We start from the raw sequence: 15,028 nt of genomic DNA on the forward strand, positions 1-15,028 counted from the left end.
AGGCAGCTCAGATTGTGTATAAATTGGATGAAAAAAAGTGTAGATTACAAAATGTGCAATAAAATCATGTCATAAAAATGTACAACGAAGCAGGACTATACTACAGTCAGTGCATACTTTGTAGATCCACTGCAGTTAAGATATAATCCAGAAAAGAAAAGATTTGCATGGTGGTGAATTGTCAAGTGGTCCTCCCACAAGACTCACCTGGCAGATAATTGGTGATTCCAGATTGGCCATAGGTTCTAGCTATAAGAGTGTATCTATTATGGCTAGTACTCAACCCCTTCTCCAAACACATTCATTTAGATAAATGGTTAGGGAAATGATGGATGAATGGAGATAACTTGGAAAATAATTTTATAACATGGAAGCATAATATTTGCTTTATTCAGATATTGTTTTGATAAGAATTTATTTAATTAGGTTGCACGTTTATGTATTCCAGTGGAATACTCAAGCGACTGCATTTTTTTGGTGTTTGTTTTGTTAAATTATTTTGAAGATGATTTGATAAAACAACTGTAGTCACAAGTGTTCGCATGTGGTTTAAGTGCTGTACAGATCCTGACTCACCTTTATTTCCCAAGGTATTCAAAAAAGGTTACTGCACACTGTAAAGCATGCAATGTCCTATGATTTAGTAAACATTCCCATGACCCTTTTATTTTAAAAAGGAGTTGTTTCTCATGCAATGTCTGGTTTATTTGTAGCCACTTCAATGCGCTTAAGTTGCCTCTGTGAGTTTATGTCTCAGTCTGCCTCTGAGCTCTAACCTTCAAACTACAAAAGTGCTCTGATGCTATGTTCAGGCTGCGCACACTTTGATATAGTTCTAGATGTGTGTGAGTGCATGCATGTGCATATGGCTGTGTGTGTGAAGCACAGCCCTCATGTGACAACGGTGCCCTTTTCAACAACAAACTCACAAATCAACCATGCTTAGCTACACATTGTTTCTCTCAAATGTCTCCAGCCAAAAATACAAATGCTTCCCTCCTTACTGCATCGCATGAGCCCTGCTGTGCTCACATCCAGTGATGTCAAGCAACATAGTCGTTACATTCGCATCTCACATTTTTCCATAGCTTGCAACTTAAGTGTGCTGGAGGTGAGATGAGTTGACACAATAGACGGGAGGTGAAGGACAGGAGGTGCAAAGAGAAAGAAAAAGGTGGTGAGCAGGAAGGGGAGAAGTACAATGGAGTGGGGAGCAAAGAGAGGAACCTTTGGTGTTGGTAGAAATTGTTTCCATAATGTTTGAAGGCTGCAACAGTCCAATTAGGCTGCAAAGAATCAGAATTACACACACACGCACGCACAGGCACACACACACAGACCACTCTGCCCTGTAAGAGATAGAAGCGGAGAGCGAGGAGGAGAGGATAGAAAGGAAGGGATGGTGATGTGGAGTGAAAGTGGCAGTGAGTTTTGTAGAGATGGCAGAAACCAGGGGAGAGCAGCCTCTGTGCTCGTGACAGCAGCTGAAATCCTATCCACTGGAGGAAAAGGGAGACGACACTTCCATGAAGTAAATGCCCAGGAAAAATGAAGCAAGTGGGGGAAAAGGGGGATTAAAAAATGACAGAAAAAAAATATGAATGCACAGTGTGCGAGAGTCACAGCAAGAGATGGAAATGGTAAACACAGAGATTTTTGGACATTTGTGCTCCTTAAAAAGTAAAATAAATGGGTGACTGTTAGGACAGCTTTGGTCAGTGTGGGTGGGCAACAAACTAGAACTGTTTGCTTTATTTACAAGTATTATCCCAGATATCAGATCTCATCCCTGCTACATATTATTGCCAGTGTTTTCTCCTGAAAAAAAAAAGCCTCAAAGCCATGAAAAGCCTTTTTAACTGCAAAGGCTGTGAAGAGATTGTGATTTTATAAAATTGTATTTTGTGGTTATTTATTTCCCTGTGTGATGGAGTAAGAGCTTAATGTGCAATCTTCTCCCTGCAGCATTATCAAAGTCTTCATAGTTTTACTGTTTTCTTCACCGTCTATTTTGCAGATCTTGATATACCAGTTCTGACAGTACACCAGACCATCAGCGATGTGCGCGGCAGTTACTACCAGGAGAAGACAGTATTCCTGCGCTGCACCGTCAACTCCAACCCTCCCGCACGCTTCATCTGGAAACGTGGGGATATGCTCATCGAGCAGAGCAAAGACAATGGAGTGGACATTTATGAGCCTCTTTACACTCAGGTACACATGAACACGTACAGCTCACAAATGCTCTGCCAGGTGTGGAGTCGCTCCCTGCTGTCTGCCCTTATCTTCCCATTTCAACCCTGTTCTTTTCTGCCATCAAGACAAAGCCTCACCCTGCTGAACGTATTTAATTCTCTCGTGATTATTAATTGAATATGTCTCACGTTCAATGTTTACTTAGACAGTGTTGTGGAATTAGTGTTGACGTAAGGTTGTCATATTGAACTGTCTCTTTCTTAAACCTCTCCCCTGAAGAGCAATTATCCAATAATTCTCCACGGCAAGACTGATAAGCTTTGGATTTGCTGAAACTATGCATGTTTTACTTGGCATTAAAGGACTTGCAATGAATCTGTATGGCTATTTAACATGATTTGATTCCATGTGTATTATCAGTGACCTGTGGAGCTGTATGTATCAGACAGTTAGCAAGATATATCATTTAGATGGATTTATTTTTATGATAGCAATAATTTCATTGTAACCTGTAACATTGTTTTGATTACATTACTCAGTGTGTGACACGACGCTTACTTTTCAAATCACTGTGACACTCTGAAGTGGAAGAAGCCCTTTAATGCTCTGTATCAGCTCTACATAGAGTACAACTAAGGCTAACTACAATTTTATGTCACATTATTTTGTGCAGTTACAGGTTATATCACAAAAAAGACATTTTAATACATATATTTAAATGCATAATATGTTGTGGATGCTACTCCTGGATTCTTCACCCGTTGAAGGTCTAACCTACTTTTGGGAAATATGCATCCTCCATATTTAATGTTTTATGTGAGACATTCATGTAATAACTGAAACATAACTTCATAATTTGAAGCAGATTTAGTTTTAAACCTTCAAAACAATATATCTCTTATTAATCTCTTTCACTATTTAATGCAACTAATATTGACTTGATTAAGCTAGACAGTTGCAGTTGATAATACAGATTATCAACTGCACCATGTGTTGCTGTGGGTTTCTTTGTGGTAGTCAGATAGACCTGTTTTGCATAAAAATTGCTGAAGTAATTACTGTGAAAATACTATAAGCTACGAAATCCAAGTAAAAAAACAAAAAATTACCATGGGCCAGGCATAATAGGTTCAATTAACTTTAATAACATGGCCCTTTTTAATGACTAAAATTTTCATTAATCACTCTACGCAAACATATCCCAAAAAGTCTAGAAATATACTATGTCAGGAAGCCTAGAACATGGTAGGTACACTGGAATGCCTTAGCAAACACATGAATAATTATGTATTACACTTTTACATTGTTGTTCATAGTAGCATTATGAGATTTTCTTCCTTTCTTTCAACAGTAAGACAAGCACACTTTTAATTAGGTTAAAATGAACTGGCCATCAAGTTGAACAGTCAGTTACTTGTTCATTTACCCAGCAATATCCAGTAAGCTGAAAAAACTGCCAAATAAACAGTCCCCAAGCCTGATCCCCAGGCTGAGCACACAATTGTTCAGTTAGTACAACTGTTCCCATTTTCTTCACTTATCAAAGCACCAGTCAGCAACAAAGCAGAGCCCCTGGAGTTCAATTAACCAGCCAGCAAAGCTCTTCTCAGGGCTGCCTAAGACACTGCCTACTGTATCAGACTCAAAACCTTGATCTGAAAATCATCAGTGATCTTAAGAGATGTGTGACTGCTTTTGTGTGTCCAAGTCAGTGTGTGTATGTCTACATGAGAAGAAGTGAGCACACTGCTGAGATTGCAAGTAGCATGCTTTCAGAAATAGAGAGAAGATGAACAGATTTAGTTTTTATTTTTGAACCAGATCAGTTTCATTTTCCCGATGGTTGCATGTGAAAGCTATTTGGTATGTACCAATCAAATGACAATGAATGAATATTTGAAATGCTTCACTTGATAACCAGAGCGTGCAATATACAAGCGCAGGATGTGTGTGTGCATGTATCTATGTTAATATTTGAGCTTCTCTCAGTTTGTATTTAACCCGGTTCAGCATACTAAAGCTCATCAAAAATTAAAAAGACTTTTGCACAAGATTACAGCCCAGTTTAGAAGAGACTGAAATAAAAGCTCTGGGTTTTCAGGTTTATGGATTACGATGAAAATATGAGTTTTGTTTATTATGTTTATATTGATGTTAATGTGATTAAATTAATACTCAGATTAATTTTACAGCACTTCTTTTTACAGCACAATAATCCAGCATGATGTTGTATGATGTCCTGTTTCTCCCATTCAGGGTGAGACCAAGGTGCTGAAGCTGAAGAATCTCCGACCCAAGGACTTTGCTGATTATACCTGTCAGGTGTCAGTCCGCAATGTGTGTAACATCAAAGACAAGTCCGTCACCTTCAGGCTGACAAATGCCACAAGTAAGTTTTCTGAGTTGTGCTTCATTATCATTACACTTCACAGAATTTGCGGGTGATACGTTCTGAGAACACCCGGGAATTGTGAAAAACCACAAATTTGGGACGGGGTTAAAGAAAATTGCCTATAAAGGCTTTTTATAGTTTAAACCCAAAATATGTGTTTGGGCTTTAAGAAGAACAAAACAAAAAACATGAGAACTCTCACTGAAACACTTGAGATAGCTACATGTATGGGTATGGGGTATACTGTACTCTGCAGTGCTGTATTATTATAATAATAAGAATTATTATTATTATTGTTGCTGCTGTTGTTGTTCTTTTTTTGTTGTTAATATTATTAATATTAATATTAACAAAAGACAAACCATCAAATGTCATTAATTTATTATTTTGGGGCTTTTAATGATTTCTTTGACCTGTTATTTTCCATGGTGGGATGATTTTACGGCATACAAGTTTAATCACTATATATATATCCTCACTAATATTTGGTTAAATGTTCATTAGTAAGTTGCACCATGGCCATATGCTTTTGATGGCCAACAATAAGCTTAATTCCGGTTGGATATTTAACCACTCCTCCTGGCAGAATTGGTAAAGTTTAATTAAGCTGGTTGTTTTCTGAGCACAGACCTGACTTTTCACTGTAGTCTTCACATTTTCAACGGGGTTCAGGTTGGGACTTTGAGAAGGCCAGTCCAGAGGCTTAATTTAGAGTTAGTCCTTCTCCTTTATTTTTCCATCCACTTGGTGCAACATACCAGTGCCACTTGCAGCAAAACTGTCCCAGGGCGTGACTGTACCATCTTGACAGTTGGTATAGTATTCTTAGGTTAGAAAGCATCACCTTTACTCTTCCAAACATACCGCTTGTCCTGTCAAATAGCTGAATCCTTGTCGTATCTGGCTATAAAAACTTTTTCAACAAGTTATTTGGCTAGCCAATTTTCCAGACACATCCAAAACTTATGCTTATGCACATTTATTTGGGAATCTGATCTGGGAATCTGCAAACTTTTTTAGAAATGGCTGACAGATATCTTCCCAACTTGTGTAAATCCACTATTATCCTTCCTAAATCTTCACTGAGGTCCTTGGACTTTCCTGTATTTATTTCCTGCACTGTTAAAAAAAAAATCCTAGAAAAACAGTAATATTCCGGCAGCTGGGGCGCCAAAATAATACCATAAAATAACAGAAAATAACTTTCTCATAAAAATACGGTTATTTTCAGTAATGACAATACAGTTTGTTGCCCTAATTTTACATGGGATTTTGCCTTTTTCAAGTGCTTTTAAACATTAAATTAGGAACATGTTAATGTGATTAAACAATGAAATTACCTATAAACAAGGTCAATGAATGTGGCAATATGAATAATAATACTTAAATGTACAGAAATATACAGTTAACAGTTGGTTTAAATAATAATGGATTGCATGCCCTGGGACAGAGGCGAGGTTGCCATATCGCACCCTCTGGCCATCACCAGTAGGCAGTAGGTGAAGTGTCTTGACACAACGACCGAGAGTGTCCGAGCCGGGGTTCGAACCGGCAACCTTCTGATTACAAGGAGAACTGCCAACTCTTGAGCCACGATCGCCCTAAATAGTGATAATAATAATTATTATTTGATGTACAAAAAGTTTATGAGAATCATTTTATAGATTTTTCCATAGCATTACATTTGAATTTAACAGTTCAATCTTTCAAATAACGGACACATATTTGTGAAATCATGATACATTTGTGAACGTATTTTAACAATCTAAATATGCATATGTACAGACAAATAGGATTTTTTTTTACAGTGTGTATTTTGTATTTCATATATATTGGCAAATCCAATAAGTGAATTTTTTTTATGTTGGCAAAAAAAAGCCTGACTGTTTTGATCAATCATGATCATGAGAAATGAAAAAGCCATGGACTTCTCAAGTCAAGAGAAAGTGTAGAACCGTTAGCACCACTTATTAAGAGATTTAAGTGAGTGCATTTATACATTTGAGCCTATATGTATACTTGTGTGACCCTGTGTGGATTAGAGAAAATCTAAAATAATTTCAGACTTGTGCACATAATTCTTGTTCTTCACATTCAGTAAAGATGTATGTGGTACAGTCATTCCACCTTGGAAAAAGAACTGTTTAAAGAAATCTTTATCAATCAAACCCAGAATTACCAAGATAATTATGTCCATGATGAATGTATATACATTTCTGACCACAACTGTTTACAACTTTACAAAGCCAAGATGTTTTATTTCTGTCGATGTACAGAAATAAAACATCTTTTTCTCTTCCTCTAATAATTCCATCTTATCTGACTATTCTGATTATTTTTGCTCTGTGATTGTGCAGGAATCTCTAGTTCTGTGTCTTTCTCTCATTGTTAAAGTGTCTCCTATCTTTACTTGTTCAGGAAATAGGATTCCTTTCTTCTTCCTCTTGTTTTCTCACTTCCTGTATGATCTCTCCCTCTGTCTTCTTTTCTCATAGTGAGTTTTTTTCCCCTCTTGCTTTTGACTCTCCACTGAAATACGGTCTCGTTCTATCTTCCTGCCTGCCTCCCAGTGCGGGATATTGTCTATCTGTCTTGTTGTACGGTTGCTGAGAGCTCATCTCAGGGCCGTCAGCTGTAATTCAGTTGTCACACTCCCTGTTATCTCCAATTCACTTTGCACCGCTCTGTCCATCTCCACGCCATCGCCCAGCAACTCTGTTACTTACGACAACATTGTTGCCGTTGACAACCCTGTCAGGTTTGTTACTGTCAGTATGGTATTCCACAAGGGAGAGGGCCATGCCTGTCTGAGCTGTATTTTTTAAATGATTTTTTTTTCCTATTTTGTTTATTTTCTCCTCTTCCTCCTCTTCTAACCTAATTTTCTAAAAGTCGGCTAGCCTAGATTGATTGACAATTAAGTGTTTGAATTTTTTTTGAAGCACATTATTCAGTTATATTTATTTCCTTTCAGTAATTAGATTTAATTTATTTGACAAGAAGGTCCTTATGAGATTTAATAAAACATGAGTGTTTTAAAACCCTACGAGGTTCTGTCTTTCTCTCACTGAGCCTTTACTCTCATAAGTTTACGCTAATTTTATTTAATTAATTTTAATTAGTGAATTGCAATTTTAGTTGAAAGCAGGCTGTTGAATAAACATGGAGCCTTAAAAGCTAAACATGAGTTTAAAACTCCAACTCCACTGCTAATAAACACATCAGAGGGTCATATATGCAACCAAAGACTGGAATGCTGTGTTTTTTCTCAAGAAGCACATACAGTGATTGTAAATATTGTTTTGTTTGTAGTGCAAATTTTTACAAGTATAAGTATAATGTATGTAGATATGTAGCAATTAAACACTACAGTGCTATGGCAGCACAACACTAGGATACAGTAACTTTTAACTTGGACCCTGGTTGAAAGTTGTTCTGCACTTTTGTATCCATCCATCCATCCATCCATCCATCCATCCATCCATCCATCCATCCAACTTCTTCTGCTTATCCAGAGAATTCAGAGTTGCGGCGGGCTGGAGTGAATCCCAGCTCAGCTGTCATAGGGAAGTAGATGAGATACGCCCTGTAGAGGTGACCGGTCTGTCACAGGGCTAACACAGAGGTATACAACCATTCACACACACGTTCTCACTTATGCCCACTGCATGTCTTTGGACTGTGGAAGGAAAACAGAGTACTTGGAAGGAAGCCGTGCAGACAACTGAAAAATATGTAAAATATGCAAAAGGACATAATTTGGAACCTTTCCCTGCGTAGATCACATTAACTTCATTTTCCATTTTGCTATGTTCTCAGTGGGACAAATCCCACCGCTGTTATTTGCCCCCCAGAAATAGGCATCTTGCAAGTTTACAGCCTTTATTATTAAAAATTATAAATTTCTACAATAGATCAGCTATTTCACACTTTCCTGTGGGACTGTGCTACTTTTCACTGGCAATAACAGTATACAGTATATATCAGCAACACTATAGAGTATATATTTTTTTTATGATGAGCACAAGGTTTTGTGACACTTTTAAAATATATTTACAGGTTTTGAACTGAAGATGTTATCCAGTGAAAAATAAGGCCTCTTTTGAGATAAAAGACAAAGTTTCCCAGGAGTCTTCTAAAGTGTGCTAAAGGTGGGAAAGATAAAAGAAATCAAAGAGAAGAAACTGTGACAAAGTTAGGAAGAAAATAAACAGAATTTGGCACCTCTGTTGTTAAAAAAAGGGAAAGAAAAAGAGACTGCGCACACGAGGACGAAACAACCAAAAAACTAACTGGATGAAAAATAACAGATGGACACAGCTTACTGAAATATTTCAGAAAACTAATAATTAATAATTAATGCTAATAATTCAGTATTAGGTATATCAGCTGTAACTCAGGGACACCCAATTAATTAGAGCAGACAACACTTATAACACAATGTTTTCTTTTAAAAATACAGAAAACACACTTTTAATAGACAATGACCAAAAGGACATGGCAACCAAACATGGTGAGTCGAACAATTTACCAGCGTTAAAATCAACAAGTAGGCAAGGAAAACAAACAGGTCTTCATGCTCCCGCTGTGTGAGATAGGGGTTCTTCACTACCATTGCCCCAGCCTTCTCCTCCCCTCTTGGGCTCCTGTGGCTAAGATCAATTGTATTCCCACAGCGCACTCAACACACACACACACACAAAGACACACACAGCAAACACAGCAATAAACGCCTGCCTGGCCCTGGCATCAGGGCTCAGAAGCTTGCCAAAGCAGCCAATCTGTCTGGACCTCACAGCCTCACAGACTGATGGAAAGCACACACCGCTTAGTGTGTGTGTGTGTGTGTGTGTGTGTGTTTCTTTGTGTGCACATGTCTGTGGTTACAAAAGAAAGAGGAAAGAAATGTGGTTAAGGGGAGAGGGATGAAGTGTGATTATGTCTGAGTGTGCACTTTTCTTCACTTCCTAACCTGCCCTATGAGCACAGATATCTAATGAGATAAACTGTTGAAATAAAGAATAGAGAGAACTGCATTTCCTAAAACAAATCCAGACTAACTGCATTAACAAGTTTATATACCTTAGACTTCGGCACCATTTTGAAATACTCACATAAATACACTTAAGATACTCCTAAATCATCTAAATCACTAATACTACCTAAAGGCACACCATGAAAACACGTAGTAATGGAAAAACAGATTTTTGCAAATTTCAGGTCTCAAATGTTTTAGCACATATTTTAATACTTTAAACAAAAATAAATAAGAATTAAAAATTAGACTTGATCTCAAAAGAAAACAAACATTTCCTTTTACGGGTGTAAACATTCTCTCAGAAAATTACATCTGTAGACTGTAGATCTCCAAAAATGAATAGAAGTATAAAACTGAAATAAATAAAGTGGCAGATGCAGAAACAAAGCAAATGACACAAAGACACAAAGAACAGGGAAATAGACAGGGGGCAAAGAGAGGGAGAGGTATAAACAGATGGACACAAAGATGGAAATAGAGAAATTGTAAAAGACAAAAGCAGACAGCGAGTTGCTTTTTTATCTTCTATAATATTCATTTAATGAGCATATTTTGCTTTTCCTCACTGAGCCCCTTGTTTGTCCTTGTGTACCACTCACCGCTTAGATTAGATACATCCAACTAGGTCACACGATTACTGCTGATTCACCGCACTGGGACAAGGGGATTGATTGATTTTTATATTATAATCCTACCCTGGGATTTTAGTACTGGCTTCTGCCCTCTAGTAACCGTCATCAGAGACCAAATCCTCTTCCCTTGCCTCTCATAAAGAAGAACATGGGGGCATACTCTGGAGCTTGTCATGTTATTTAAAGTGGTAGCGTACAAGGGTTTAGGGGGTAATGGAACATGAACCGGACGTGTGGCATTGAGTAACTTAGATGGACTGTCACCATAAGTGAAAAATACTCTAGTATTAGTAATACATTGCATGTTTAAAAAAGTGGGAAAATATGCATGAGAGAATATATGTGTCAAAACCCATAAATCAACTAATCTCTTTATAACCTCCTGCTCCCTATTTTAAAGGTTTTAAAGTAATTTTCTCTTCATATCTTCTCATTGTTTTATGTCTATATTAAACAAAAAGAAAGAGGCGGTCCAATTTGTTTAACCAAGTTGATTCGAAGTGAATAACTTCTGTCATACAATAAATTTTTAATTTGACCTAAAATATTCTCTAATGGTGGCACCTGCAAGTATGTGTGTGTGTTCTTGTGATTTGGCACTATTCAAATAACACTGAATTGAAATGAAATGGAAAAACTGAAACTCTTCTTCTATACACAAAGGGAAAAAAAGAAGAAACTGAAAAGTAGAAATTTCCTTCACAAATTGTCAGGTTTGTTAAATAATTTACAGTTAATATAGATCACAGACTTCTGACAAGTTCTTACTGTGTGCCTTTGATTAAGTTAGAAACTCCACTTATTATGTAGCTCCTGGTGTCAATGTAGATTTTTTTTGAAGATTTTTTCCTCCTGCTACATTGACATAAATGGAACACATTTTATGGCAAAAAAACAAACAACCCCCCCAAAACAACAATGTCAGGTATGTTGCGTGAAAGAAGAAGAAGAAGAAGGAAAAAGGACACATACACAAAAATTGGGAGAATTGAATTTGTACTTTCGAGTTTATTTAGTGTTTTATTGATTATTATAACACATACCACACTATACCTTCAAGATAATATGGCAGTTGTACAATTGCATGATATATATTATTATTATCAATAGGAGGCTAATCCTACTGCAAATGAATCCCCCCTTGAAAAGTTGAAGATCAATGGGCAATCTGCAATAATCCTCACTACACTAAAACCTCTCGTAGGACACTTTATTGCACCTGTGCAGTCAGTTTTATGTAAGGCTATAATCCATGCCAGGAAAGGGTTGTGTGAAAGAGAGAGAGGGAGAAAGAGAGACCAGACATATATTTAAACAGAATTTAAAAAGCAAAATATTTTTTTAAAACTGATGCTTGTGGATCCATTATATTTACTTATTGTATTATTTATATAGAAACATACAAATTTATTGAATGGTATGTCCGGGCTTCATGGTGTACCCCAACGTAAAACATTTCACCATTCAGTTCATAAATTTCTCTGACATTTCTTCATCACTCTCAAATCCACTCTAGTTAGGGGATCACTGTGGGGATATGTACAGCCACACCACAGGCAAGAATCGATTTGCTCTCAAGGCTGCCTTGATCATTTTTTGTGAAGTCATTGGTCGGGGCTTTAAGAGTCTGAGAATTTTAGTTCTGTACTCTCTGAATTCGAACTTTAGAGTTAAAAAAATACGTAGCTTTAAAAATCCAAGGAACTTTGAATACGGTCTGCACTTTTTCACACTTCTTCACCCATGAGCAACACAAAAATTGGGATATTTTAGGATATTTGCATTTCTATATTGGATCCAGCTGTATTTTGTCTGTGGCTTATGATTAAATTTTTGAAATTTGAAACTAAAGACTAAATAATGAATAAATAATGAATTTCTAAATTTTCCACTTATATTAAATTTTCATTGTCTTCTTTTTCGTCACTCAAGGCTCATGGTAATTTTGCAATGGTTAAAATAGTTTAAAATTATGTTATTTAAATGGATGTCTTTAATTGTCCATCTTTGATGACCATTGTTGTGATCTGATACAATAGAAATAAAACTGAGTTGAACTGAACTGAAACTGAATAAACTTTATATTATATTTAATTAAACAGCATATCCCATGGCCTAGCTTTTCTTTGCTTCAGAATATTTTTTCTGTTGTATAGCTGCCAACCCTTCATTTTACAATCACACCCTAAACTTTTACTCATATTGCCACCAATGACCAGCAAAAAAGTGTCAATCGCTATTTGATCTTCAAACCCATTGGCCAGCCTGCAATCCCGGCATGATTCTGACTAACTTGGCGATAGTGACAAGCGCTGTGCCTGAGTACAATACACAAACATAGAGCTCTTGTCAGCTAACACCTCTCCCCAAACCTTTAAGCTTTTATTTCCAGCCAATTTCCCCCCAATAACCCCTCTGCCTTTACCTTAGAGACAAATTAAATCTCAAACAGGTTACACGGGATGACGATGAGAAAGAAAGCAAACCATAGGGTTTTTAAAAAAATGCAGGATGGAAGGCTGAGGCCGAGGTATGACAGAGATGCGAAGACGTGAAAAGAGAGAATACTGAAGATACGGAGATGACAAACTGACAGAGAGTTAAAGGAAGAGAGGAAGTCGAAGTGTGTGCATGGAAAAGAGAGGCATTTGTTACCTGGTTGTAAACCACTGTGCTGCACATAAATCCCATTACTTTGGGAAGAGCAGTGGCTGATCCCTCCGTTACCGTCACCCACGCATCCCCAGGAAATTGAAGCTATAATTCTCAAATCCTCTGTTCCTCCCCATTGCCTAACTCTCACTTTTTTTTTCGTCTTCCCAGATTTTCTCTCCATTTTTACCGCTTTTTTTCTGTGGCTTAAATATTTAATTAGTTTGTTTATTTGTTTTGCAAATTAATGATAGATCCCATCAACAGTCTGCAGAAAATGTTGTGAACTGAGATTAAAAAGTGAATAGGCTAGACCTTGCGCAGAAATAATTTTGCAATGTAGATGGATAAATGCTATAATTGTTATACAATCACTGGATTGAATGGCACTGTGATGGACTGATAACCTGTCTATTGTGTACCCCAGCTCTCGGCCCATTAAACCTGGGATAGAATCAGGCCCTTGAATTGAAAAAGCTGTTAAAATGGATGGATTGATAGATTGATGGATTTAAGTGATTTTTACACCCAGACAGAATAAATCACCAACAGTAGTCTTTGGATGGGCTCAGTCCTATATATATTCTGATTGATGACTTAACTCTTTAAAGACTGTGGGACATAGGGGTAACTTTACAACAGAGCAGGAAGAAACTCTTAACATGTGCCTTATAGAGCTACCGTATAGACCCAATGTTTTATTTAAACCCAGTCCCTGGTCTACCTGACTTGTGTTTTAACTATGCATGTTCTATCTATTAACCTAACCTACTATGTACAAACCCTACCTGGAAAAATGTGCAGACAGCTCAAACTTAATGATAAAATCAGTTAGATCAGCATACAGTAGGGCTTTTCTACATTGCATCTCCAAAAAAAACTTTATTTCACTGTAAATTAATTAAACAAACAGGCACATAACCAAGCATGAAAGCTTGCATTGAGGTTTGTTCAATGCTTAGAAGGGTTTGCAGGCCCACAGGGGTTTACTTTCCTAGTGCTGTGATTTGATACAATGGGAGTAGACAGTGCTATTTATGTGCTGATTGCAGCTGTTACACCAGTGAAATTTCTTGTCAGCTTTGGAGCCATCACTAGTGAGGTTAGCTAAAGAGATATCCCATTAGTGCGTGTGTGTGTCTGTGTGTGTGTGAGTGTGTGTGTACGTATGTGTGTTTGCTTGCACATTTTTGTTACCCATTAGAGTGGAAGAATGTTTGCGTTTATGTGTAGAGCTCTGTGCACATTCTTGTATTAGTAGAAACATGCACCTGTAAACTTGTTTGTTAAAGCTCTGCACCACTTTCATTACGCTGACTGCAATCTGCTAAAAAAAATAAATAAATAAAAAAATGAGAGAGATTAGATGAGAGGATGTAGTGCATGAAGTCTATTAGAATGAATTGCTTCCTGTACCCTATTGGTTTGGTCTCTTACTGAGGATTAACAGTCTCAGGTTGATAAAAGCCTAAATTCTTCTATTCCTTGTCCTCTAGAGCCCATTTAAAATTGTGGCTGGATAATTCTTAAATCAATTATGAGTCAATAGATAGATAGGTAGATTATTAAATATATTTATATTGAATAGCTTGAACATATTTTTTCACACTCTTGCTAATGTTTCATACTATACAGTTCTTTTAGTCCCACAAAAATACATGAACGAATCAACAATCATAAATGATATGAATACACACTATACGACAAAATCTGTCATGGCTTTGTCTTGATCAGGACCCACAATTACAATGGTATGTGAGACAAAATACAAAGAAAAGTAAACTAGAAAAATATGGGTTAAAGATGATAAAGATGCCTCTTTTAAATGTCCACGTTCATAATCCAAGTCTGACAAAGGACAGCTTGATTTCTACACATGAATACTATTCTTTTTGCTTTTTTTAAGTGGTGGAAGAGTGATACATTGTCCAAGCCCTTTCAGTTTTTCAAGGACCTTTTTGAAGTATTGCTAGTGGTGTTTTTCCCACATGACAGATTGCACATATTGCTGCTTATAATCAAATCCATATTATTGTGGATTCAATAAAACATCTGTGCTATTTCATTATTGCAAAAAATATATATTAAGAGCAAACATTAATGTTTACTTTTAATTTT

General features: G+C 36.8%; 1 protein-coding gene across 2 annotated transcripts in view; it reads left to right on the plus strand.

The window, feature by feature from the left end:
• mdga1 (MAM domain containing glycosylphosphatidylinositol anchor 1) overlaps positions 1–15,028 on the plus strand; it is a 179,855-nt gene that overhangs the window by 103,359 nt on the left and 61,468 nt on the right. For both annotated transcript variants that reach the window (XM_005447559.4, XM_025907201.1), the window contains exons 5-6: positions 2,018–2,214; positions 4,453–4,585. In XM_005447559.4, coding sequence (XP_005447616.1) covers positions 2,018–2,214; positions 4,453–4,585 — 330 coding nt within the window. The remainder of the gene's footprint in view (positions 1–2,017; positions 2,215–4,452; positions 4,586–15,028) is intronic.

This window comes from Oreochromis niloticus, linkage group LG1 (assembly GCF_001858045.2).
Source record: "Oreochromis niloticus isolate F11D_XX linkage group LG1, O_niloticus_UMD_NMBU, whole genome shotgun sequence".
NCBI lineage: Eukaryota > Metazoa > Chordata > Actinopteri > Cichliformes > Cichlidae > Oreochromis > Oreochromis niloticus.